Source organism: Eumetopias jubatus, unplaced genomic scaffold, assembly GCF_037043125.1.
Source record: "Eumetopias jubatus isolate StellerSeaLion01/CBP00866 unplaced genomic scaffold, mEumJub1_p1.0 scaffold_10, whole genome shotgun sequence".
In the NCBI taxonomy this organism is placed as follows: domain Eukaryota; kingdom Metazoa; phylum Chordata; class Mammalia; order Carnivora; family Otariidae; genus Eumetopias; species Eumetopias jubatus.
In genome coordinates, this window is record NW_028274816.1 from 101,317,645 (window position 1) to 101,343,215 (window position 25,571).

At 42.0% G+C, this 25,571-nt stretch overlaps 2 protein-coding genes across 18 annotated transcripts in view; one reads left to right on the forward strand and one right to left on the reverse strand.

The window, feature by feature from the left end:
* The window catches only part of NBR1 (NBR1 autophagy cargo receptor), a 30,485-nt gene extending 25,946 nt beyond the window's left edge, over positions 1 to 4,539 (reverse strand). For 4 of the 5 annotated variants that reach the window (XM_028093939.2, XM_028093938.2, XM_028093937.2 and 1 more), the window contains exon 1: positions 3,714 to 3,806. The gene's annotated coding sequence lies outside the window, so the exon portion shown is untranslated. Of the gene's footprint in view, positions 1 to 3,713; positions 3,807 to 4,070 lie in introns of those variants that run through there. The other variant, XM_028093935.2, reaches the window with a different exon arrangement.
* Positions 4,035 to 25,571, forward strand: part of BRCA1 (BRCA1 DNA repair associated) — a 66,953-nt gene continuing 45,416 nt past the window's right edge. For 11 of the 13 annotated variants that reach the window (XM_028093921.2, XM_028093923.2, XM_028093932.2 and 8 more), the window contains exons 1-4: positions 4,035 to 4,417; positions 5,875 to 5,960; positions 17,136 to 17,189; positions 24,144 to 24,221. In XM_028093921.2, coding sequence (XP_027949722.2) covers positions 4,343 to 4,417; positions 5,875 to 5,960; positions 17,136 to 17,189; positions 24,144 to 24,221 — 293 coding nt within the window. In that variant the 5' untranslated portion in view covers positions 4,035 to 4,342. Of the gene's footprint in view, positions 4,418 to 4,748; positions 4,906 to 5,874; positions 5,961 to 17,135; positions 17,190 to 24,143; positions 24,222 to 25,571 lie in introns of those variants that run through there. The other 2 variants (XM_028093927.2, XM_028093929.2) reach the window with 2 other exon arrangements.

The following is a 25,571-nucleotide window of genomic DNA, read 5'->3' on the forward strand; positions in this document are numbered from 1 at the left end:
GTGAATACAACAGTGTCTCTGCTCTTCTGCTATCTATCTATTTAAAAGATTTTATTTATTTACCAGAGACAGAGCATGAGCAGGAGGGAGAGGGAGAAGCAGGCTCCCCACTGAGTGGGGAGCCCGATGTGGGGCTTGATCCCAGGACCCTGAGATCATGACCTGAGCCAAAGGCAGATGCTTAACCAACTGAGCCACCCAGGCACCCTCTTCTATTTATAACCTGGTGGGTGGCTTAAAACAAACTCACTGTTTTGTTTTGTACTATTTTTTTATTATGTTAATCTCCATACATTAGTTTTTGACGTAGTGTTCCAGGATTCACTGTTTGCGTATAACACCCAGTGCTCCATTCAGTACGTGCCCTCTTTAATACCCATCACCAGGCTAACCCATCCCCCCACCCCCTCCCCTCTAGACCTCCCAGTTTGTTTCTCAGTGTCCATAGTCTCTCATGGTTCGTCTCCCCCTCCGATTTCCTCCCCTTCATTTTTCCCTTCCTGCTATCTTATTTTTAACATGTAATTTTGTTTTTTAAAGATTTTTATTTATTTATTTACTTGAGAGAGAAACAGAGCAAGAGAGTGCGTGGGCGGGGAGCAGGAGGGGAGGAACAGAGGGAGAGAGACAAGCAGTGGACTCTGTGCTGAGCACAGAGCCTGATGCGGGGCTTGATCCCAGGAGCCTGAGATCACGATCCAAGCCAAAACCAAGAGTTGGATGCTCGACCAACTGAGCCACCCAGGAGCCCCTTTGTGTGTGTGTGTGTGTTTTAAAGATTTATTTTAGAGAGAGAGTGCACGCAAGCAGGCAAGAGGCAGAGGAAGATAAGCAGACCCCCCGCTGAGCGCGGAGCCCCACCAATCCCATGACCCCAAGACCATGACCTGAGCTGAAATCAAGAGTCAGAGGCCTACCCAGGTACCCCCAAATCTCACTGTTAGGTGCTTGTTGAGACCGTGTAAATTTTGGCCACACCCACAGAAATCATCTAACATTCGTAAAATCCTTTTGGATTTTATGGAACTTTATATGATTAGTTAATTCAATAGATACTACTGAATACCTGCTAGTAGCAGGACAGAAGAATGAGACCCATAGGTCTCTAACCTCAGGGAATTTACATTCTCCTAACTTGAAAGTGACATTCTACATTTTTTTTCTTGGAAAAGCAGGCTTTTTCTAAATTTGAGCAACCCAGGTTCTCTGTTAGATCAGTTTTAACAATTTAGAGGACAAAATACTAGCCAAGAAACTAACAGGGGTAGCAGTCAACACCTTTCATTCAAGTTCATGTGTTTTTTTGTTTGTTTTACTTTTTTCTTTTATGGAGAATTTCATACATAAAAGTAGAGAGTGATGGACGTATAATTAGAATAGAAAACTCAAGGCTACCCTCATTTCATCTATACTTCTGTATTGCCCCCACCCAATTCCCCCAATATGGATTGACAGTAGTCAACTGTTTTAACCTAACTATAGTAATCTAATTAAAAAAAAAATTATGGGAAAATTTAAACATATACAAAAGAGAAGGATTAATATACAATGAACCCCTAAGGACCCATCAGCTATCTTCCATAATTATCATCAACACAGGGCTAATCTTATTATAGCAATACCTGTTCCCTATTGGATTATTCTGACAGACAGCCATTACTTCATCCATAAAATTGAGCATGTAACACTTTAAAAAAAAAAAGGCTTTTTGAAAACTGTAATACTATTATCATGTCTAAAAAGTTAACAATTCTGTAACTGAATGTCTACTCTGGTCAGTTTTTTTTTTTTCTTTAAAAATTCTATTTTTAAGTGGTCTCTACACCCAACATGGGGCTTGAACCTAAAACCCCAAGATCAAGAGTTGCACATTCTATGGACTGAGCTGGCAAGGCGCCCCTCTGGTCAGTTGTTTTTAATTAAGGATTTTATTCACCGATGAGTTGTTAGACTGGTTTGTTCTTATGACTTTATGAAAAAAGTTTAACATCTAAACCTAAGTTGTAATGAGAAAGGTCATCTTTTAAACATATTCATCAACAAATCTTTAAGAAATCTCTTCAAAGAACCAGATTCTGCCCTATGCACAGGAAGTAGGAGATGAATAAGACTAAGTCTCAGGAGTTTGCAGCATACCAGGGGAGGGAGCAAAAGGGTTGAGGAGAGCTGGGCTCCAGACACAGCTCTGACACATTACTAGCCACGTAGCGGTGAGCAAGTCATTTAACCCCTAAGCTTCAGCCCCTTAATTTGAAAATAGGTCAAATAAAAATGTGTGTGCAAGTTCTCTGAAAACGTTACTCAAATATAAAAATGATTACGATAAGTTAGTCTTTAGAAGCGAAAATGCACTGCCCTGTGAAACAATACAATTGAGGCTGTCATTAAAAAGGACCTTGAACTCTCTGAGGATCAGGGATTTTTTAAACCCAAAACAATTACCCTCCAATTTTTTCCATTCTTCATCTTTACCTAGAGCCAAGTTCACTACCAAAAAAATACCAGTTTCTAGCAGCAATCTGCCGACATCTAGTATTCATTTATATGGAATGCAATTCTTGGGGTCCTTAACATTTGGACAGAATTCCTGTCAACTCCCCAGATTCTTGGGCAAAAAATATCAGGGAAATGAAGTAGCTGATTCAGTCAGCCAAAAAGTGGATATTCTGAAACACATTCTCACTTTTCAATATCCGAGAAACTCGGAACTTCCACACTTTTGAGAATCCAGAAGGAAGGAAACTAATCTAACTCCCCTTTTCTCAAATTACACAATTAAAATTAGTTTAGTTACTTTGGAGCTCATCCAGCTGGTAGGCTGATGAGAGAAAACAGGAAGTGGGGGGATTCTAGCTGAGCTGGATCAAATCCAGGTCTTCATAAAGAATTGCCTATTTCTGTTTGGCTTTTATGTGAAAATTCTTTCAGCAAGAGCATTAATCTTGAACTTGTGGAAATACCAAAGCTATAGTTAGCACCATCTGTCCTTGTGGGTTTAAAGTCAGTAAAGTCAGATGGCTGGGGCCTAGGCCTTCAGCTTTCAAAACCGGCATTATTATAAGTTCACGCCACTGGCTCACCTCTGCTTGGCACAAATCAGTTTTTCCTCTATGTCAGTTTTTTCAGGAATACCAAAAATCCCGTTAATGAAGCAGACGTGGAAACCTGAGCTTTGATTATTGTCTCCGCCAAAGGCCTGACAAGCTATCCGGGGGTTAAAATGTGTGACCTATAGCTGGGTGTTTGACAAAAAGGAAACACGGTGTCTTTCCAATACCAGAGATCCCTGACCAAGGAGACTTCTTATGAGGTTCTCAACAAGCGGAGACGGATGAGGTTGGGAGGCTGTGTGGGCAGTGTCATTTTTTTTTTCCTTGCAGACTTTATCCTAGTCTTCCAGTTATCGTTTCCTAGCACTCCACGTCCCCAAAACAGTGTCACCACCCTTTGAGGACTCTCTCTCGTTTTCTCTGCCTAGGCCCCCTTTCTGCTAGGAAGTCTAAGCCACGGACCCTCCATCTCTCTCGCAGTATCCGCCCCCTCGGCCACTCGATCCGAACGGCTCTCTCATACGGCCACGGACAAGACTGGCTGCCCCCCAGACACGAAAAAAGTAGCCCCTCTTTTTTTGCAGGATCCCTTCCTTAAACTTCCCCTAGCCCTCTCAGTGGCGATGTGGTCCCACCCGTCCGTAACCGCAACTGCTTCCTTACCAGCTCCCCGCCCCCGGGGGGCGCCTGCCGGAGGCCAGTGCAAGAACCGTTCCCTGCCAGCTCCGCAGCTATCCCTGCGGCGTGAGAGTCTAATATGGCGGATAGAAATAGGGCCTAGTCCCCAGTTTCTGAGTTTCCGACAAGGTGATTGGCTCTTACCAGTTGTCCCTCAAAACTACCATCCCACTGATTGGCCAATCGTGCGTGGCAGGGGCGGGGCAGGAGCTGCCAGAACACCACAACAATAACAAACACTGAGGCAGAGGGGCGGAACTACGAGTGCGCAGTCGTAGTCAAAAGTGCATTTCCCCTTCCCAGGTAAATTCGGCGCCCTCCGCGTTCCCTTAGGTCACTGACCTTAGTGGACTCCTTGCCCGGGACTCGCGGGGCTAGATGGGAATTGTAGTTTTCCTGGGACTTGTAGATTCTTTAGCCAATTCGCCGCTCTCAAGATATGAAAACCTAACACTCCAATCCATATCTATTGACGTGCGTAAGCGTACCGAGCTCTTCAAACTATCAACTGGCTTGCCGTGAGAATCGCGCCCGCTTCCGGTGTCGGAATCGCTGCTCCATAAGACTACAGTTTCCAAGCAACACTGTGGCGAAGGCCTTTCGATCCGCAATGCATGCTGGAAATCGTAGTTTTTCCCACACAATCTTTTTATTTACCGAAACTGAAGACTTCCATTGAAGCGGAAATGGTGAGGAAACAGGGCCCCTTTTTGCGACTGTTTCAGGCACTATCTTGCGCTCATATTCGGGCCTCAGGTAGTGATTACGGCCCTAGTCCAGCAAATTCTGTGACGTAATAAGCCGTAAGTGGAAGCGTAGAGGTGAGGGGGCAAGGGCCTAATAGAAAAGTCCGGGAGAATTCTTTCTCTTCCGTCCCTTTCTAATTACGTAACGCGGGGAAAATGGATGACCAATCGGGAGCCGGGAGAGACTCTCGGCTCTTTCTGCTCAGCTCTTCCGTAACGTGTTTCGATCTCGTATTCTGAGAGGTTCTCGCTCAGTGGCTGCGGCCGGTTTCCCTGGCAACAGGAAAGCGCGGGAATTACAGATAAATTGAAAGTGCGACTGCGCGACGTGAGCTCGTTAAGGCTTTCTGGATTGAGGGCAGTCCGGCGAATTTTTTCAGGGAAGTGGGCCCCTGGACCCGGGAAGCCCGGACGCTTTGCTCTGGGTGAAGGTGAGAGAGCCCGCGGGAAGGGAGAAGGTCCAAGGGGGTGCTCCGAGGGACAGGAAACGGGTATAGACTGGGAGAGCAAGATGGGTGTTATCTGGCAGGGACCGGCAGAGGATGGAACCTGAAAAGACTTAAGACGTTGAGTCTGGGGAAATCGTGGGGACAGGGGCACTTTGTGGGTCTCGGGGCAGGGGAGGCACTGAGGATAAGGGAAGAGGGCAGGGTGTGTCCGAGAGGGAATCCTGATGGCAGGAACTGGAATGTGTCCTGAGGGGAGCATCATAGTAGTCTTTTTAAGACCGGCTGGTATGTGTGAGAAGGAGATCCTGAGGAGGGAAAGGGGCTAGGAATGTGTCTGAGAATAGGAGAATGCTGGATTTTGTTGGAGGGAGAGCCCTTAAAAAAGAACTGGCTTCATACGCGTTTCTGAGAAGGGACAAGAAGAAAGTAGAGGGGCGTCAGTAGTCACAGATGCTATTGGCATGGATGTGCCTAAAGAGGATCCTGAGATGAATGCTGACTAGTGGGAAACACTGGGGAAGAGCAGGGGTGGGGAGCGTTGGTTTTGTTTTTGTTGAGGCTAGCTTTCAGCAAGAAAAAGAAAAGAGCCAGGATGATTGGAGAAATAAGAGGCTACCATCACTCACCCAGTCACCCCACTGTGGCTTTCTTTTTCCTGGAGAGAGGAAAAGACTAAAAGTGGTTGGAGGCTTTATGTGGAAAAAAAATACGGAATTTAAGTGGTCTTAATTACAAAAAAAACCAGCTTTTCAAATTAAAAAAAATAAAACTTTTGTCATTAATTCTATGATTGGTATAATTTTAAAGCACTCCAATCTTAAATTTCTTATTTAAAAATGACATTTAATGAAACTAGGCTATTGTTCTTATAAACCTTTCAAAGTAACGTGTGTATACATACAAATATACACGTATATATTTAAGCTCATGCCTTAAAATTCGTTGGAACAGGAAGAAATGGATTTACCTGCAGATCGTGTTGAAGAAGTACAAAATGTCCTTAATGCTATGCAGAAAATCTTAGAGTGTCCAATCTGGTAAGTTGACGGAAGAGTTTATTAATTTGAGATTCTTCTTTACTTGATTATATCCTATGCAAATAAGTAGAATTGACCTTGCATATATTAAGAAGAAAAAGTTATAATAACTATTAAGATTAGACTATTAAAGTTGCTGCTTGGGGCGCCTGGGTGGCTCAGTCATTGAGCATCTGCCTTTGGCTCAGGTTATAATCCCAGGGTTTGGGGATCGAGCCCCGCATCGGGCTTCTTGCACCATGGGAAGCCTGCTTCTCCCTCTCCCACTCGCCCTGCTTGTGTTCCCTCTCTCACTGTGTCTCTCTCTGGCAAATAAGTAAATAAAATCTTTTTAAAAAATAAATAAATAAAGTTGCTGCTTTTCTTAATCAAGAGCTTTGGGAATGTAGGAAATTACTCCTTTTTCTCCACTCTGCCTCTCCCCTTTCCTTTTTACTCCCTTAACATGTTCAGCCCCCCTATCTTTCCTAGCTCACAGACTGTCTTGATTGATTCTACTTTGCCACAGAGATCTGGTTTGGAGTAATTGACCTTTTCATCCCAGCTCTAAAAACAACTCTATCACTTGGAATGGGCATAGTTAATAGTGGCAAAATAAAATCACAAATAATTTGTGCATGTGTGTGGTTAGGTCTTTGGTTGAACTAGCCCTGTATATTTAAATAAGAGTACTTGGGTGGGGGGGCGCCTGGGTGGCTCAGTTGGTTTAGCATCTGCCTCCCAATCAGGTCATGATCCTGGGGTCCTGGGATCAAGCCCCAAGTTGGGCTTCCTGCTCATTGGGGAGTCTGCTTTTCCCTCTCCCTCTGCCCCTCCCTCCACTGGTGTTCTCTCTCTCTCTCTCTCAAATAAATCTTAAAAAAAAAAAAAAAATCTTTAAAAAAATAAATAAAAATACTGGGGTACCTGGCTGGCTCAGTTGGCAGAGCATGTGACTCTTGATCTCAGGATTGTGAGTTTGAGCCCCGTATTGGGTGTAGAGATCTCTTAAAAATAAAATCTTTTAAAAAAAGGAATACTGCAGGGCGCCTGGGTGGCTCAGTCGGTTGAGCGACTGCCTTCGGCTCAGGTCATGATCCTGGAGTCCCGGGATCGAGTCCCGCATCGGGCTCCCTGCTCGGCGGGGAGTCTGCTTCTCCCTCTGACCCTCCCCCCTCTCATGTGCTCTCTCTCTCTCTCTCTCATTCTCTCTCTCAAACAAATAAATGGATAAATCTTTAAAAAAAAAAAAAAGGAATACTGCAATTCATCAAAGCCTTTGGCAAGTCTCTGACTTTTTGAGTGAGCCTTTGTTTTCTCATCTATAAAGAGGGGGCTAGAATAGTCAAGTTTTTTTTTGTTGTTGGTTTTTTTTAAGATTTTATTTATTTATTTGATAGAGAGAAAGTGAGAGCACAAGCCTGGAGACAGGGGAGGGAGAAACAGGCTCTCCACTGAGCAGGGAGCCCGATGCGGGGCTTGATCCCAAGACCTTGGGATCATGACCTGAGCTGAAGGTAGCCGCTAAACTGACTAAGCCACTCAGGTGCCCCTCAAGGTTTTTTGTTTTTGTTTTTTTTTTTTTTAAATCCTTGAGGCATAATTTACATACAGTGAAATGCATAGACCTTAAGTGTGCAAGTCAATGAGTTTTGACAAGTGTATATATATGTGTAAACCAGTCGAGATATATAACAGTTTTATCACCCCAGGAAGTTCTCATTCAGGAGCTCTTAATTTGCTGACCCTCCTTGACCCTTGGAGGCCTATGGCTAGAACTTTATTTCAATATAATTAGTTTCTTTTGTTTTTTTTTTAAGATTTTATTCATTTATTTGACAGAGAGAGACACAGCGAAAGAGGGAACACAAGTGGAGGAGAGGGAGAAGCAGGCTTCCCACTGAGCAGGGAGCCCTATGTGGGGCTCGATCCCAACACCCTGAGATCGTGACCTGAGCCGAAGGCAGACGCTTAACAACTGAGCCACCCAGGCGCCCCAATATAGTTAGTTTCTTGTATAATTTTATATTTTTTATTTTATGCACTTCAAAGCATTACTCTGAGAAGGGTGTTTATGGGCTTCACCAGCTGCCAAAGGGAGTCTGTGGCACAACAAAGGTTATGAACCTCAAGTAGTCACTAGGTGATATCTATGGCGTTTGCTAAACCTACAAAATAATTAAAAACTATACCTTAGTGTCTTGGTGAAAAGCCAAAAAGGAACCTTAGAAGAATTGTTGCCTATCCTCTTCCATCTTACTCGTTTTACTCTGGTCAATCTGGCCTCTTGGGTTTTTTTGTTTTTTGTTTTTAAGTAGGCTCCACACCCAGCATGGAGCCCAGTACCGGGCTTTAACTCACAACCCTGAGATCAAGACCTGAGCCGAGGGGCGCCTGGGTGGCTCAGTCGTAAAGCATCTGCCTTTGGCTCAGGTCATGGTTCCAGGGTCCTGGGATCGAGCCCCGCATCGGGCTCCCTGCTCTGTGGGAAGCCTGCTTCTCCCACTCCCCGTGCTTGTGTTCCCTCTCTTACTGTGTCTCTCTCTGTCAAATAAATAAAATCTTTGAAAAAGAAAAAAAAGAGCTGAGATCAAGGGTTGGGATGCTGGGCGCCTGGGTGGCTCAGTCAGTTAAGTGGCTGCCTTCAGCTCAGGTCATGATCAAGGTCCTGGGATCAAGTCCCACATCAGGTTCCTTGCTCAGTGGGGAATCTGCTTCTCTCTCTCCCTCTGCTTCTTCCCCCCCCCTTCTCATACTCTCTCTCTCTCAAATAAATAAATAAAATCTTAAAAAAAAAGAGTTGGATGCTTACCTGACTGAGCCACCCAGGCACCCTTGGTCATTCTGGCCTCTTTATTCTTCTTCAGACATACAACATATTCTCCTGCCTCTGAGCTTTTATGCTTGCTGTTCCCTCTGCCTGGAATGTTCTACCCCTGATAATTGTGTGGCTTACAGATCTTGATTAAAATACCGCCTTTTCAAAGAGGCATTTCCAGACAACCCTATTTATAATGATACCACCATTACCCCCAACACACTTTTTATTTCCCTTTCCTGTTTTTTTTTCCCCCATAGGTCTTATTACTATCTAACATTCCGTATAATTTTTTTATTCTTTTTCTTTACCCTTACAGGATTTAAACTCCAGGAATCAGGGGTTTTTATTTGTTTTGTTTACTTTCATATCCTTAGTAATTAGAGCAGTGCACCTGGGACATAGTAGCCACTCACTAAACATTTGTTGAAGGTATTAGATAATAAGCTAAATTGATTCTTCGGTAGTTTAATGGTTTTTAATATGGTGATGGTTAGTGGTGGGTAATATTCAAAAAGTAAATTAGAAAGCTGCACCTATGGCCCCTTACCTTCAATAAAGGAGAGTAAATTCAAGTAAATTTCTCTTTGTGCTTCAAAGTTGTTTTTCATATATGGAGTCAAGTAAATAAGATTAAAGAAAATGCAAGTTGTGTTTCCAGAGAGATACAAGATTTATAAGTAGCCCTCCTTTCCCTCGCCCCTCAACATTTCAGCTAAATAAAAACAAGAGCTAAATGAGATTTATAGCCTACTTTATGAATCATCAGAGCCAAAGAAGCAGGAAATGACAACTGGAAAAAAAATTGCTTTTGAAACAGCATAAAACTTACTCATGAAAATTACAAAGAGTGATCAAAAAGTCCTCAATAGTGTGGCATCGGGGTCCATTTATTTTACATTTCCACGAGACTCAGTCATAAAAATGTAATGTTCTTTCTCATTCTCGCAAATTAAACCATCAATTAAAAAACGCAGATATGTAAAAAATGCAGATGCAAGAATGAAAGTTAATGCTAAGTTTTCATTTTCAGTTAGCTATTGTATGTTTTCCAGCTCTCTATTTTTTTTAATCTATTTTCTATTAGCAATAGACTTAGGTTTTTAAACTACAACTTTTCATTCTCTTCGTTGTTAAACCTTAAACTCATTCAAAGGGAAAGTTCTAGGATGGGATCATACCTACTCTACTTTTTGTTTATTTGTTTAACAGTCCCCTTGGGTCGCCTAGGTGGCTCAGTCGGTTGAGCATCTGACATCTGCTCTGGTCATGATCCCAGGGTCATGGGAATGACCTCGTCCCTGCTCAGCGGGGAGTCTGTTTCTCCCTCTGCCCCTCCCCCTCACTCGTGCTCCCGAACTCTCTCTCTCAAATAAATAAATAAAAAGTTTAAAACAAAAAAACAGTGCCCAGATAATTTGCAATCGTGTCTTAATAAATGGTTCCTGATTATGACTGGAAACAGTGTTATGGTAGCTAGAGGGTAGGCTTCCAGCTTCTTTGAGGTCTCTTGAGCTAAAATACATTCTGTTGGCCTCTATTTAAATTACCATTGGTGTTTATTTCTGATAATTGGTAGTTCTTTCTAACTTTTTGCACATGACTCTAAAATTTTTGACTTTCAGAAGAGTTTGCTAAAATGTGTATCCTGATAGGTGCTGGTGGTTTTTCAAACCTAACCCAGCTTCTCTTTCCAACCACTTATACCCATGTTGGAAGCCCAAAATGCAAATACACAGTAAGTCTAAAATATTGCCTGACCCAAAAAGTATTTAAAATATTTGAATCACTTTCACAGCGAACATTTACTTTCATCGGGACCTAGAAGAGGACTGTCTTAACTTTTTTCATTCCCATTCCCTCTTTTTTTTTTTTAAACATTTTATTTATATATTTGAGTGAGAGAGCAGGGGCAGGGTGGGGTGGGGAGCAGCAGGCAGAGGGAGAAGCAGGCTTCCCAATGAGCAGGGAGCCCAATGCAACGATGCAACTCGGGACTTAATCCCACTTAACCCCAGGACCCTGGGATCATGACCTGAGCCTAAGGAAGATGCTTAAGCAGCTGAGCCACCCAGACGCCCCTTTTCCCATTACCTCTTCAAGCTTTTTTTCAACAGTTCTTAACCTTTTTACATATCGAAGTTTTCATCCGTTTAAAGTTTGTGTTTACAGTATGTTTGTATAGCTCAGCTTATAATTACCAGACTGAAACATAATTATTTCAGAGTTGAGTCAGTGGTGAGAATGAAAGCCATCTGGTATCATAGCTAAATCCAATTTCGCCTTTACTGAGAATTTCTTTGATGTGTAGCTTATCTGAGGAATTGTGATTTAGTAGCAAATCAGAGTTCTCTTTTTCGGTGATTTTTCTTTTTATTTTCTTTCATTTTTTTAAAAAGATTTTATTTATTTATTTGACAGAGAGAGACACAGTGAGAGAGGGAACACAAGCAGGGGGAGTGGGAGAGGGAGGAGCAGGCCTCCTGCAGAGCGGGGAGCCCGGTGCGGGGCTCAATCCCAGGACCCTGGGACCATGACCTGAGCCGAAGGCAGACGCTTAATGACTGAGCCACCCAGGCGCCCCTGATTTTTCTTTTTAAAATCACATTAGGTCTAGCTGGATAATAATTCTCTCATTGGTACAAGTCATCTCAGGTTGTGAACATTTTCGTAAGTAACATTTAATTTTTTTCTGACAATAACCTGAAGAGACTGGTAGAGTGGATGACAGAGAAGGAACCCAGGGTTCAGGTTGAGGGTTTGGCCTGAGGTCACTCTGCTAAGAAAATAGAGAACTGATAGTAGAACCCTGGCCTTCTGACTTTCTGTGGTATTTTCCTCTCTGTTACCTGTGCTGCGTCAGAAGCCCTGTGATCCTAAGAGTTGTGTTACCAAACCTTTCACAACGAGGCTATTGTCCCCCAGCTTTTCTTGGGCTCCTTTTTAAAAAGTGAAACACGTAATGAAAAGACCCACATTCCTGCCACACACAGGTGGCCTGTTGTTTGATGTCCTGCCTGAACTGTACCAAAAATCCGTTGCTGAAGCTCTCTTTCAGAATAAAAGATAGACTTAAAATCACCTATAGGTTCCTACCTGCTCAGGCTCCCAGCTGCCTGTCTGACCTCTTCTACTAGTGCTTCTCCCATGGCCTGCTCGCTGACCCTCAGAAACACTGGCAGGGGCCTGCTCAGAGTCTGCCTTCTCTGCTCCCTCTGCTGGAATGTCCTTCCCCCAGTTGTTGCACAGCCTGTTTCCTCACATTATGCAACTCTTTGCCAGTGTCCCCTCAGTGAGGCCTTTCTGTATACACCCGCCCCCCCCCATACCCACACAGCACTCTCCATCCCTGTTACTGGGCTTTATTTTTATTTTTAGCCCTTATTCCCATATGTTCTTTTTTTAAATTTTTATTGTTATGTTAATCACCATACATTACATCATTAGTTTTTGATGTAGTGTTCCATGATTCATTGTTTGTGCATAACACCCAGTGCTCCACGCAGAACGTGCCCTCTTTAATACCCATCACCAGGCTAACCCATCCCCCCAACCCCCTCCCCTCTAGAAACCTCAGTTTGTTTTTCAGAGTCCATCGTCTCTCATGGTTCGTCTCCCCCTCCGACTTACTCCCCTTCATTCTTTCCCTCCTGCTATCTTCTTCTTTTTTTTTCTTAACATATATTGCATTATTTGTTTCAGAAGTACTGATCTGTGATTCAACAGTCTTGCACAATTCACAGCGCTCACCATAGCACATACCCTCCCCAATGTCTGTCACCCAGCCACCCCCTCCCTCCCACCCCCCACCACTCCAGCAACCCTCCGTTTGTTTCCTGAGGTTAAAAATTCCTCACATCAGCGAGGTCATATGATACATGTCTTTCTCTGATTGACTTATTTCACTCAGCATAACACCCTCCAGTTCCATCCACGTCGTTGCAAATGGCCAGCTCTCATTCCTTTTTATGGCTGCATAATATTCCATTGTGTGTATATATACCACATCTTCTTTATCCATTCATCTGTCGATGGGCATCTTGGCTCTTTCCACAGTTTGGCTATTGTGGACATTGCTGCTATAAACATCGGGGTGCACGTACCCCTTCGGATCCCTACGTTTGTATCTTTGGGGTAAATACCCAGTAGTGCAATTGCTGGATCGTAGGGTAGCTCTATTTTCAACTGTTTGAGGAACCTCCATACTGTTTTCCAGAGTGGTTGCACCAGCTTGCATTCCCACCGACAGTGTAGGAGGGTTCCCCTTTCTCCACATCCCCGCCAACATCTGTCGTTTCCTGACTTGTTAATTTTAGCCATTCTGACGGGTGTGAGGTGGTATCTCATTGAGGTTTGGATTTGGATTTCCCTGATGCCGAGCGATGTTGAGCACTTTTTCATGTGCCTGTTGGCCATTTGGATGTCTTCTTTGGAAAAATGTCTGTTCATGTCTTCTGCCCATTTCTTGATTGGATTATTTGTTCTTTGGGTGTTGAGTTTGCTAAGTTCTTTATAGATTTTGGATACTAGCCCTTTATCTGATATGTCATTTGCAAATATTTTCTCCCATTCTGTCGGTTGCCTTTTGGTTTTGTGGACTGTTTCTTTTGCTGTGCAAAAGCTTTTTATCTTGATGAAATCCCATTAGTTCATTTTTGCCTTTGCTTCCCTTGCCTTTGGTGATGTTTCTAGGAAGAAGTTGCTGCGGCTGAGGTCGAAGAGGTTGCTACCTGTGTTCTCCTTTAGGATTTTTATGGACTCCTGTCTCACGTTTAGGTCTTTCAACCATTTGGAGTCTATTTTTGTGTGTGGTGTAAGGAAATGGTCCAGTTTCATTCTTCTGCATGTGGCTGTCCAATTTTCCCAACACCATTTGTTGAAGAGACTGTCTTTTTGCCATTGGACATTCTTTCCTGCTTTGTCAAAGATAAGTTGACCATAGAGTTGAGGGTCCATTTCTGGGCTCTCTATTCTGTTCCATTGATCTATGTGTCTGTTTTTGTGCCAGTACCATACTGTCTTGATGATGACAGCTTTGTAATAGAGCTGGAAGTCCGGAATTGTGATGCCGCCAGCTTTACTTTTCTTTTTCAATATTCCTCTGGCTATTTGGGGTCTCTTCTGGTTCCATACAAATTTTAGGAATATTTGTTCCATTTCTTTGAAAAAAGTGGATGGTATTTTGATGGGGATTGCATTGAATGTGTAGATTGCTCTAGGTAGCATTGACATCTTCACAATGTTTGTTCTTCCAATCCATGAGCGTGGAACGTTTTTCCATTTCTTTGTGTCTTCTTCAATTTCTTTCATGAGTATTTTATAGTTTTCTGAGTACAGATCCTTTGCCTCTTTGGTTAAATTTATTCCTAGGTATCTTATGGTTTTGGGTGCAATTGTAAATGGGATCGACTCCTTGATTTGTCTCTCTTCTGTCTTGTTGTTGGTGTATAGGAATGCCACTGATTTCTGTGCATTGATTTTATATCCTGCTACTTTACTGAATTCCTGTATGAGTTCTAGGAGTTTTGGGGTGGAGTCTTTTGGGTTTTCCACATAAAGTATCATATCATCTGCAAAGAATGAGAGTTTGACTTCCTCTTTGCCGATTTGGATGCCTTTGATCCATATGTTCTTGTTTAATTCTCAGTTCTGCAACTAGACTGAAAGTTCTGTGAGGACAGGCTTTGTTTTGTCTACTGCTGTGCCTCCATCTCCAGAAGCAGTACTTGTGTATGGGAGCTGCCCAATAATTCCTTGTTCTCTTAGTAAATGAAATAATCTCAGGAAGATACTAAGATTTTGTGAATAGACTGGTAGGGTTGGGAATTTGGGTGATGAATTTTCTTTTCTCAAAATTTTAATAGTTTTCTATTTTATTTTTTTATTTTCTAAATTTTCTTTGGTGAGTATTTATTACGTTGTTTTTTACAAAGTAATCACAAGCCAAGCATCATGTACCTCTTGAAGTGACATAATAAAAGTCCTAGCACACAGTACCACTAGTAAAGTGTTCTTATCAAAAAATTGAATCTGGATTTGATTGAGCCTGTAGGTCTAGTTTATAGGAACTAGAGGCTAGAGGAACATGTTAAACCACATTATAGGGTTACAGTCAGTAAAATTCAGAATGTGGGAAATGGTACGGATTGGGGGCACCTGGGTGGCTCAGTCGGTTAAGCATCTGCCTTCAGTTCAGGTCATGATCCTGGGGTCTTGGGATCGAGCCCTGCATCGTGCTCCCTGCTCAGTGGGGAGTCTGCTTCTCCCTTTCCCTCTGCCCCTCCCCCTGCTTGTGCTCTCTCTCTCTCAAATAAATAAATAAAATCTTTTTTAAAAAATGATAGGATTGGGGCGCCTGGGTGGCTCAGATGGTTAAGCGTCTGCCTTCGGCTCAGGTCATGATCCCAGGGTCCTGGGATCGAGCCCTGCAGCGGGCTCCCTGCTTGGTGGGGAGTCTGCTTCTCCCTCTCCCTCTACTGTTCCCCCTGCTTGTGCTCTCTCACTCTCTGTCAAATAAATAAATAAAATCTTAAAAAAAAATGATACGGATCAAATGACCTACTTTTTAAAATAAATGACAAGGGGGAAAGGGAGGTGAAATCTATAGATTAAAAGACACCTGAGACGTATCAACCAAATGCAATGCATGGATCTTGTTTGAATCCTGATCTAAATAGATTTGGTTATTATTATTATTTTTTAATTTTATTTATTTATTTGACAGAGAGAGACACAGAGAGGGAACACAGCAGGGGGAGTGGGGGTGGGAGAAGCAGGCTTCCCGAGGAGCAGGGAGCCCAATGCGGGGCTCGATCCCAGGACGCCGGGATCATGACCTGAGCCGAAGACAGACACTTAACGACTGAGCCACCCAGGCTCCCCGAAATAGATGTAATTATTAAATTTTAAGAGACAGTGAGGGAAATTAGACTATTATATGGTAGATGTTATAAAGGAATTACTATTTTTTAAAGATTATTTATTTGAGAGAGAGAGAACGTGGCAGGGAGGGACAGAGGGAGAAAGAGTTTTAAGCAGACTCCATGCTGAGCACAGAGCCTGACGCGGGGCCCAATCTCATGACCCTGAGATCAGGGCCTGAGCTGAAGCCAAGAATCAGACATTTAACCAACTGTGCCACCCACGCGCCCCTAAAGAAAATTATTTTTTGAGAGTAATAATGGTTTCTTGGTCACCCTAAAAAGATCTTTGTCTTTTAAAAAATACCTGAAATATTTATAGATGAATGACTCCTGGGATTTATTTTAAAATAATCTGGGCTTTGGGTTGGTGGTCATATGGATGTAATAAGACTGGCTTTGAGTTGATAACTGTAACTGAGTGGTGGTACATGGAGTTCATTTTACTATTTTATTTGTGTAAATAATTGAAAATTTCCATATTAAGAAATTTAAGGGGTGCCTGGGTGGCTCAGTCATTAAGCGTCTGCCTTCAGCTCAGGTCATGATTCCAGGGTCCTGGGATCGAGCCCCATGTTGGGGTCCCTGCTTGGCAGGAAGCCTGCTTCTCCCTCTCCCACTCCCCCTGCTTGTGTTCCCTCTCTTGCTGTGTCTCTCTCTGTCAAATGAATAAAAAATAAAAATAAATTAAAGAAATTTAAGGGATGCCTGGCTGGCTCAGTCCATAGAGCATGTGACTTTTCATCTCAGGGTGGTGAGTTCAATCCCCACATTGGGTGTATCGATTACTTAAAAAAAAAAAAAAGAAATTTAAAATAAAAAGGCAGTCACACGCAAAAAAAAAAAAGTGCTGGGTGCCTGGGTGGCTCAGTTGGTTGGGCGACTGCCTTCGGCTCAGGTCATGATCCTGGAGTCCCTGGATCGAGTCCCATGTCGGGCTCTCTGCGCGGCGGGGAGTCTGCTTCTCCCTCTGACCCTCCCCCCTCTCATGTGCTCTCTCTCTCAAATAAATAAATAAAATCTTAAAAAAAAAAAAAGTGCTGTGAGGGGATCCAAAAGAAATACAAGAAGTTTGTTGTCTTCATGGAGCTTAAAGTTTAGTTAAGATATAGGATGTTCCTCTCAAATTTAGCTTGAAAAATGTATCAGTGAAGACTAATAAATAATGGAGTAATGTCAGCAATCTTTTAAATGCTAAAGATAATAGAGAGTATTGAAAAGAGTAATATATTTTGTTTTGATAGCTGAAAGCTCAGGAAGGTAAGGATCATAATTCTCTGTTGTATTTTTGGCTCCTAGCGCAGCAGACATTTAACAAATACTTACTAAATGAACTTAAAGCCTTACCTTGACTCAGTTACAGCAGCTTAAAGTTGCACTTCTTTACTAAGAATTTATTTATATTGAAATGAATTATTGAGCCTTCTTTCTTTTTTTTTTTTTTTTCTCTCCTTCTAGTCTGGAGTTGATCAAAGAGCCTGTTTCCACAAAGTGTGACCACATATTTTGCAAGTAAGTTTGAATGTTTCATGTGGCTCCATCATTTAGCTTTTGTGCTTATTCTTCACAACATAGGAAATACCTAACTTTATAGAAGCTTTAGCTACTTCAGTTAAGTGAAAAAGAAAAATCTGTTTCATTCTTCCTTGGAGTACTTAACAAAACCTTTGGAAATTGGTTGTAACCATAGTTCCTGGGAAAATATTGGCATATTTATCTAGTGGGATATGAAATCATTCTGAATAGCCGTTTGTTTTTGTGTCCATGGGTGAAAGCAGGTTGCAAGCGATTGTGCAATAAGCAATTTCCCAGTTTCTCCTTTCTGTTATTTCTTTTTTTATTTTTAGAGATTTTATTTATTTATTTGTCAGAAAGGGACAGCGAGAGAGGGAACACAAGCAGGGGGAGTGGGAGAGGGAGAAGCAGGCTTCCCGCGGAGCAGGGAGCCCGATGTGGGGCTTGATCCCAGGACCCTGGGATCATGACCTGAGCCGAAGGCAGACGCTTAATGACTGAGCCACCCAGGCACCCCACTCCTTTCTGTTATTTCTGTTCATCAGTCTGCTTTCTTCCTTCTAAGGTTCAGTGTTTGCATGCTTCATAATCCTTGTGAAGATAGGAAAGGATCTGATATCAGTTTATATTTAGGCTGAAATTCATTCATACCAATGATTCAAGTTATATTTACATTTTTAAGGATCTTGTCTTTTGAAAATGTTTCTTGGTGAAAGAATTTGGGAAAACATTTGGTGGGTGATTTGGTGAAACAAGGGGGTTCTCTCCTCCCTGATGTAAAGCTGTGATTGAGACTGGCCCTGAATGCCAACTAATTTGTTTTTAGATATTTTTAATCGGAAATGAAAGCCATGTCTACGGTAATGAGTTTACTAGCACAAACGCTTACATGATGCAGAGCATGTTTCCCTTCTACCCCCAACCCCTGCCTTTCCCTTCCCTCCATCTCTACACCCAATGTGGGGCTCAAACTTAAAACCCTGAGATCAAGAGTCGCATGTTATACTGACTGAACCAGCCAGGCGCTCTCTCAGGAACTTTCTTTAGGAATTTTTAATTCAGGAGTTCTTAAGTTGGGATTTGTGAATGGTTTTCATGAATGTCCTAGAATTATATTCAGTTTTAAATTTAATTGTATTAAAAGCTATAGGCATGTGCGGTTTCCTGGGAAAGAAAGCCCATAATTTTCGTCAGATTCTTAGAATGTTTCCATAACCTAAGAAACATGAAAACTTCTGTGATAAGGATAATGAGGCTGGTTGAAGTTGAAGGAAACCTGTTCCCTCCTGAGGGATATCCGAACGCAGGTCTACCAGCTAGCTGGACCCTTCCTTCCTCTGAATTCTACCTTATTCTTCCCATTCATATGTCCCAACAAGGCACCAGAGCCCATTCCCACTGCCTCTCACCCCTTCCCCATGCCACCTCACAGTCCTAGATCTTCTCCCACGAGTTTCCTTCTGATTCCTGAGACCCTTCTCCCCGTCAGGTGCCAAGGCAGTACAGCTTTATCACTCTGCTTTTAGAATTTTTAGTTTTGTGGCCCCTGGAGGGAAGCTTCTCTAACTATTGTGGTATACAACTGGTTTCTTTGAGATTGATACTTTTGTGAAACAATTTAAAAGTCCAAGTATTGGGACACCTGGGTGGCTCAGTCGGTTAAGTGTCTGCCTTCAGCTCAGATCATGATCCTGGGGTCGGGGGATCAAGCCCTGCATACCGCTCCCTGCTCAGTAGGGAGCCTCCTCTTCCCTCTTCCTCTGCCCCTCCCCCCACTCATGCTCTCTCTCTGGCTCTGCTCTCTCTCTTAAAAAATAAATAAAAGTCCCAGTATTTAAAAAATTATAGATAGATGAAAATTAACCTTTTAAATGCTGGGACTTTCACTGTTTCTTCATGAGAATCTTTCTGAAATGTACCATGTGCTTTCCTGTCACCTTGAGTAATGAATACATAATACTATAGTGAGTAAAGAAGAGATTGCATTGTGAACATTCATTACTTTGAGAGCTTGTGGAAGAAGGAAATTACAGGCAGAGTAAATAATATGAGCAAAGGTATGAAGAGAAGAAAGTAGACTGTCCAGGGAAAAGAAACTAACTGCATACATGTATAGGAGTTGTGTCGGGGGGGCGCCTGGGTGGCTCAGTCGGTTGAGTGTCTGACTTTGACTGTGGTTGTGATCTCCGCAGTCCAGGTAAGTGGTGAGTCAGTGTCAGGGAGGTTTGATGGCCAGATACATTAGATCATGATATCAGGGAATTCTGGAATTTAGCAGATTGGGTTGGTACATCAGAGATGTAGAAATAGGCAAGACACGGATAATCTGGCAAATAGATTGAACATAGTCTCTCAGGAGTCTAGGAGCAAAAATGAACACAAGTGTAGGGTGGTGGTTATAAGGGAAGAGATGTGGCAGGGATCCAACTATAGGAGGCTGAGGGTTAGGGTAAAGATTCCTGTCCCTAAGAGACAAGAACTTTGACCATGGGACTGGGATACTGGGCAAGGAACCTAGGCACTATCTTCCAGATGAAGAGCTCAAGATAGATTCTTAATCATTGGGTCTAAGTACAAATAAGAGGTTTGATCAAGAAGACAGCCCTGTTATCAAAACTGACAAGGTGTGGTGGGACCAGCAACACAAATGGACACTGAGGTGCTAAGCTATGGAGCTCTCAGGGTCTTTGTTTCCTTTAACTAGGGAGTGCATTGGTTCATGATCTGTTGGCAGGAATCCAGGGCGCACCCAGTGTAATTGTAGGAAGCCAAAAGTCATCCTGCCTTTATTTTGCCCAGACTTAGAACTATTAATTTATTGTTTCCTGCTGGGATAGATTTGGACCAACAGCTCAAAATTAAATGAGTTTCTATAACATTATTAATTATAGACGTACCCAGAAATACTCTGAAAGTACTCTGAAAGTCCCCCCAAATTAGTTTGTGTCACTGTGATTTTACTGTTTCTTATCAGCTTTAAAAATCTGACACCACTCTTTAGAAAACACTACATTGGCTTAAAAAATACATTGTTTTTCCTTAAGCATCAGGCTTTAGAAATTGAAGAGGCTGAAAACTTGGGGTGCCTGGCTGGCACGTGACTCTTGGTCTCGGGGTTGTGAGTTTGAGCCCCACACTGGGTGTGGAGATTTCTAAAAAATACAATCTTAGGGACGCCTAGGTGGCTCAGTCAGTTAAGCGTCTGCCTTTGGCTCAGGTCATGATCCCAGGGTCCTGGCATCAAGTCCCACATCAGGCTCCCTGCTCGGTGGGGAGTCTGCTTCTCCCTCTCCCTCTGCCTGCCACTCTCTCTCTCTCTCTCTCTCACAAATAAATAAAATCTTAAAAAAAAATACAATCTTAAGACTCACGTTTTTACTGAGAACCTCGTATAGAACTTACATATATCTGTGTGTTCTCATTTAATTGGTGCATCACATGGCTTCCCCAGAGCTCTAAAACAGAGTTTAACAAATTCTTCTCAGCCATGAAGGATATACCAATGTTCTGTTGATCTGTCGGTACGTTCCTTAGCTTAGTCTTTTCAAGTCATGTACAAGTTCATTTTCTCTTTTGAGTTTAGTTAACCTTGAGGCATCTGTTCTTTTTCTAGCATAAGGAAAGATTGGAACCTATATCTTGGTTGATTTCTACTTACCTAGCTCCCCTGCATTATTTGTGTAATTATTGTACAGGCTACGACACTCTGTAATGTAGCTTGTCACTCTGGCTTAGCTACTGTATGCTGCAGTGCTCCGTTCAGGAGATTCCCTCCCTCTCCCTCCTATGAAATGGGTAATTATACCATTTGTCAGTGTAACGCACTGATGCCTCCTAGGGCCATTATGATATAGTATAGGTAGGATTTGCATCTTCTCAAGGAGTGGTAGCCTCGTCTGTGGCTCTTTAAAGGGGATTATATACAATGCAGGTCGCTTTTTGACACGCCTGTCCGCTGCACTATAGAACTGTTGTTGAGTACAGCATGGCCAGGGAGCATCTGTATAGGTGAAGAAGGACTCTAGTCTCCTTGACCATCCCTAGGGCCCTCCGTATTGTAAAATGAAGACAATACATCAGGGTTGTTGTGTGGAATAAGAGAGGGCACTGTGTGTTTGAGAACTTGGTCAGTAGAAAGTACTCTCTGCGTCTGCTGGCTCACCATTCCCACCGCCTTTTCAACTCCCTCTTTTCTTTCATGGTTCTTTTCACTGCCAATGTCTGCTCCCTGCTCCCTTCCCCAGTCACCTCCCTCGCCAGAATATTCTGTTCTTTATGATGGCAGGGATTTTATTTTGCTTTTCCGCCGAATCCCCCTGCATCTAGAACAGTACTGGACATGTAGTAAAGATTGGTGATATGACGAATCCCTGTTGATAATGATTGTCCCCACAGCTGTCTCTACTGCTCTCTTCCCTTTTTCCCTTTCTACCTGTCTTTTCTCAGAGTCTTTTGTCTTCTTCCTAAGGGAACATTGATCTTTATAGACACCACCAGTCAGTAGGAATAGTATTTTTTTTTTTTAAGGAAGCAGACTTATTAGAATATGTTGCACGTGTCCTTCATGTCTTCTTAGGCATTTGCTGCTTCTTAGGTATTTGCTGTCTGAGATAACCACCAAAATTGTTCTCCACCCGGAGATGCTCTAAACGCCCACCTGTCCCGGAAGGGTGGAACCTTCTTCATTCCTTAGACTTCTAGTGAGCAACTTGGTTATGCCAGCTATCACGGCACACACTGTGAATATGAAAATGAGTACATTTTCTCCCTGCCTTGAGCTTTTTTTTTTTTAACATTTTTATTGAAACATAATTCATATGCTATAAAATTCACCCATTTTAAGTGTACAGTTCAGGGTGGTGGGTTTGTTTTTTTTGGGGGGGGTTTTTTAGTATATTCACAGTTGTGCAACCATCACTACAATCTAAATTTAGAATTTTTTTTAAAGATTTTATTTATTTGAGAGAGAAAGAGAGAGTGAGTGAGAGATAGCATGAAAGGGAGGAGGGTCAGAGGGAGAAGCAGACTCCCCACTGAGCGAGGAGCTGGACTCAGGGCTCGATCCTGGGACTCTGGGATCATGACCTGAGCCAAAGGCAGACACCTAACTGACTGAGCCATTCAGGTGCCCCAAGTTTAGAACATTTTCATCACCCCAAAAAGAAACCCAGTACCCGTTAGCAGCTACTCCCCATTTCCCCTCCATTTCCTGTTTTGCAACCACAAATCTTTTTGTCTCTATAGATTTGTCTATTCTGGATATTTCATATAAGTGGAATCATATAATATATGACTTTTGTGTCTGACTTCTTTCACTGAACATGATGTTTTCAAGGTTCATATTGTAGCATATCAACACTTTGTTCTTTTTTATGGCTGAATAATATTCCATTGTGTGGATATACCACATTTAGTCTATTCATTCAGTAGTTGATGGACATTTGGATTGTTTCTGCTTTTGGCTATAATGGATAGTGCTGCCATGAACATTTGTGTACAAGTTTTGTGTGGACTTATGTTTTCATTAACTTTAGGAGCAGACTTCCAGAGTCATATGGTAACTCTGTATTTAACATTTTGAGGAGCTGCCAAACTGTTGCTGCATTGTTTTATATTCCCACCAGCAATGAATGAGGATTTCAGTTTCTCCACATCTTCTGCAATACATATTTTAAATTATGGCCATCCCAGTAGATGTAAAGTAGCATCTCATCATGGCTTTGGTTTGCATTTTCCTGATGGCTAATGATATTGAGCATCTTTTTATGTGCTTATTGACCATTTGTATATCTCCTTTGAGGAAAATTCAAATCCTGTGCCTATTTTTTCGATGGTTTATTTCTTTTTATTATTGAGTTGTAAGAGTTATTTATATATCCTGGATACAAGTCTCTTACCAGGTATATGATTTGCAAATGTTTTCTCCCTTTCTGTGGACTGGCCCTTCTCTTTCTTTCTTTCTTTCTTTAGGATTTATTTATTTGAGAGAGAGAGCAAACAAGCATGAGTCAGGGAGGTGGGGAGGAGCAGAGGGAGAGGGGGCAGCAGATTCCCCGCCGAGCAGGGAGCCTGACACAGGGCTCAGTCCCAGGATCATGAAATTATGATTTGAGCTGAAGGCAGGCGCTAACCGACTGAGCCACCCGGGTGTCCCTGGCCGTTCACTTTCTTCATGGTATTATTTGTAGCACAAAAGTTCTTAAGTTTGATTTAGACCAATGTATCTATTTTTTCTTTAGTTGTTTGTGTATTTAAGAAATCATTGCTTAACCCAAGGTCAAAAGGTTTATAGTTTTAGTTCTCACATTTAATTCTGTGATCCATTTTGAGTTAACTTTTTTGGATTGTGTGAGGATTCTAGCTTCTTCTTTTTGCATGTGACCATTTGGTTGTCCCAGCACTATTTGTTGGTAGACTATTCTTTTTCTATTTAATTGTCTTGGTGTCATTGTTTAAAATCAACTGACCTTAGATGTATGGGTTTTTCTGTACTCTCAGTTCTGTTTTGTCGATGTATAGGTCTGTCCTTATGCCAACACCACACTGTCTTGATTTACTATAGCTTTGTAGTGACGTGCTGAATTTTTAAACTAATTATAATCGTTTTACTTAAACTATTTACCATTTATATCTGATTATGCAGCGTGAAATAATTATGAATAAATCATTAAATATGCCATATTAACTTTTTGGTTTTATTTGATCATAACAGTCAGCCCTATGCATGTAAGTTCAGTTTTCTTAGATCATTGCTTATGTAGTTTGGTTCTCTGCTTATGCAGCATCTAAAAACAATTAAAGCCATTGATTGTAATTCACCTGCCATTACCTTTAAAATGGCTCTTAAGGGCAGTCGGGAGATTATCTTTTCTTGGCTATTTGCCTTTTGAATACTCTCTACCAAAGAAAAAAGTAACTTGAATTGTTCTTTTCATTCTTTATAATTTATAGATTTTGTATGCTGAAACTTCTCAACCAGAGGAAAGGACCTTCACAGTGTCCTTTGTGTAAGAATGATATAACCAAAAGGTATCTAATTTGGGTGGTGATGGGAGGTTGGACACAACGACAGCAGGGAAAAGTAGAAATTCCTTCATAACAGAGCTGGTGTTCCTGTCAAACTATTCATCAGTAGAAAAATGTATAAACGAGTGTTAGGCTAATGGAGTAAATTATTTCTGAAGTCATTTTCTTGAAAGTTTTATGGTAGATCTGTCTTACAAAGGTATTAGCAATTCATTGCCTCTTTCTAACGCTTCTGAATGGCGCAAAAACGTGCAGTCTTATCTAAAATGGGACTGTACCATTCTGCCCCCATTGTCTCCAGGTCCTGCTTTTCTTTTTCTTTCTTGAGCTTGTTTCTATGTAATTATTTATACACACACAGCATGTTTATACATTGTGGGTCCCTCCCACCAGGATGTAAGTTCTCTTAGGGCACTGGCTTTTTCTGTCTCAGTCAATGCTGTTTTTTCAATGTTTGGCACATAGTACTCACTCAGATATTTAAAGGAATAAATGAATTATATTGTCCTACAACTTTCCTAAACCGAAATCTCTCTCTTGACATTATCATCTATGATGTGGGAAACAAAGGCAGAAGAAAAATTATTAAACTTCCTTACTACTTACAGTCCATTGACAAGTCCTTGAAACAGGCAGAGTGACATTCCTCTAGGGACTGAACTGCCTCCATGTTGACACTTTGCCAAGGGCAAATGGCAATCGTAGCCTGACCCTCCAGGATCTTGTAAGTCTACTTTAACATATAAAAATTCCTTTATCTCTAACCCCCAAGATAACGTTGGCGATCATCCCCCAAGCATATGCCCCACCGATATACATCTGAAGGGTCTCATGACTAAGATTTTTTGTTGTTGTTTTTTTTTAATTTTATTCTGTTATGTTAGTCACCATACTATGACTGAGGTTTTATTAGACAGTAATAAATGACCTTTTCCTAACAATAACTAGCCCCCTCAAGGTCCTGGAAACCTTGCTTACAAAATTCCTTAGAGACTTAACACTATCCCTAACTCCCTCCCAACTTGAAAGTATATAATGGGCCACTCCTCATGACCCCATTGTAGCTCTTGCTGCCCCTGTGCTTTAATAAAACCACTTTTTGCCCAAAGATGTCTCAAGAATTCTTGGCTTCGAACCCTAACATCTTTCCTACATCAGTCTATCTGCTTTTGAAGTAACATAATCATCATTTCACAGAAATCCCTGAGAGCTCAAATTAGGAGGTTGGGTGGATGGGGTTCAGGTGTTAAGAATGGTAAGTTCTCTATACAGTGGATTTATATCTACTATGGATTCAGAGTACTGTTATTGTAGATATAGGCTTTTGGTAGACTTGAATGGCAAAAAAACAAA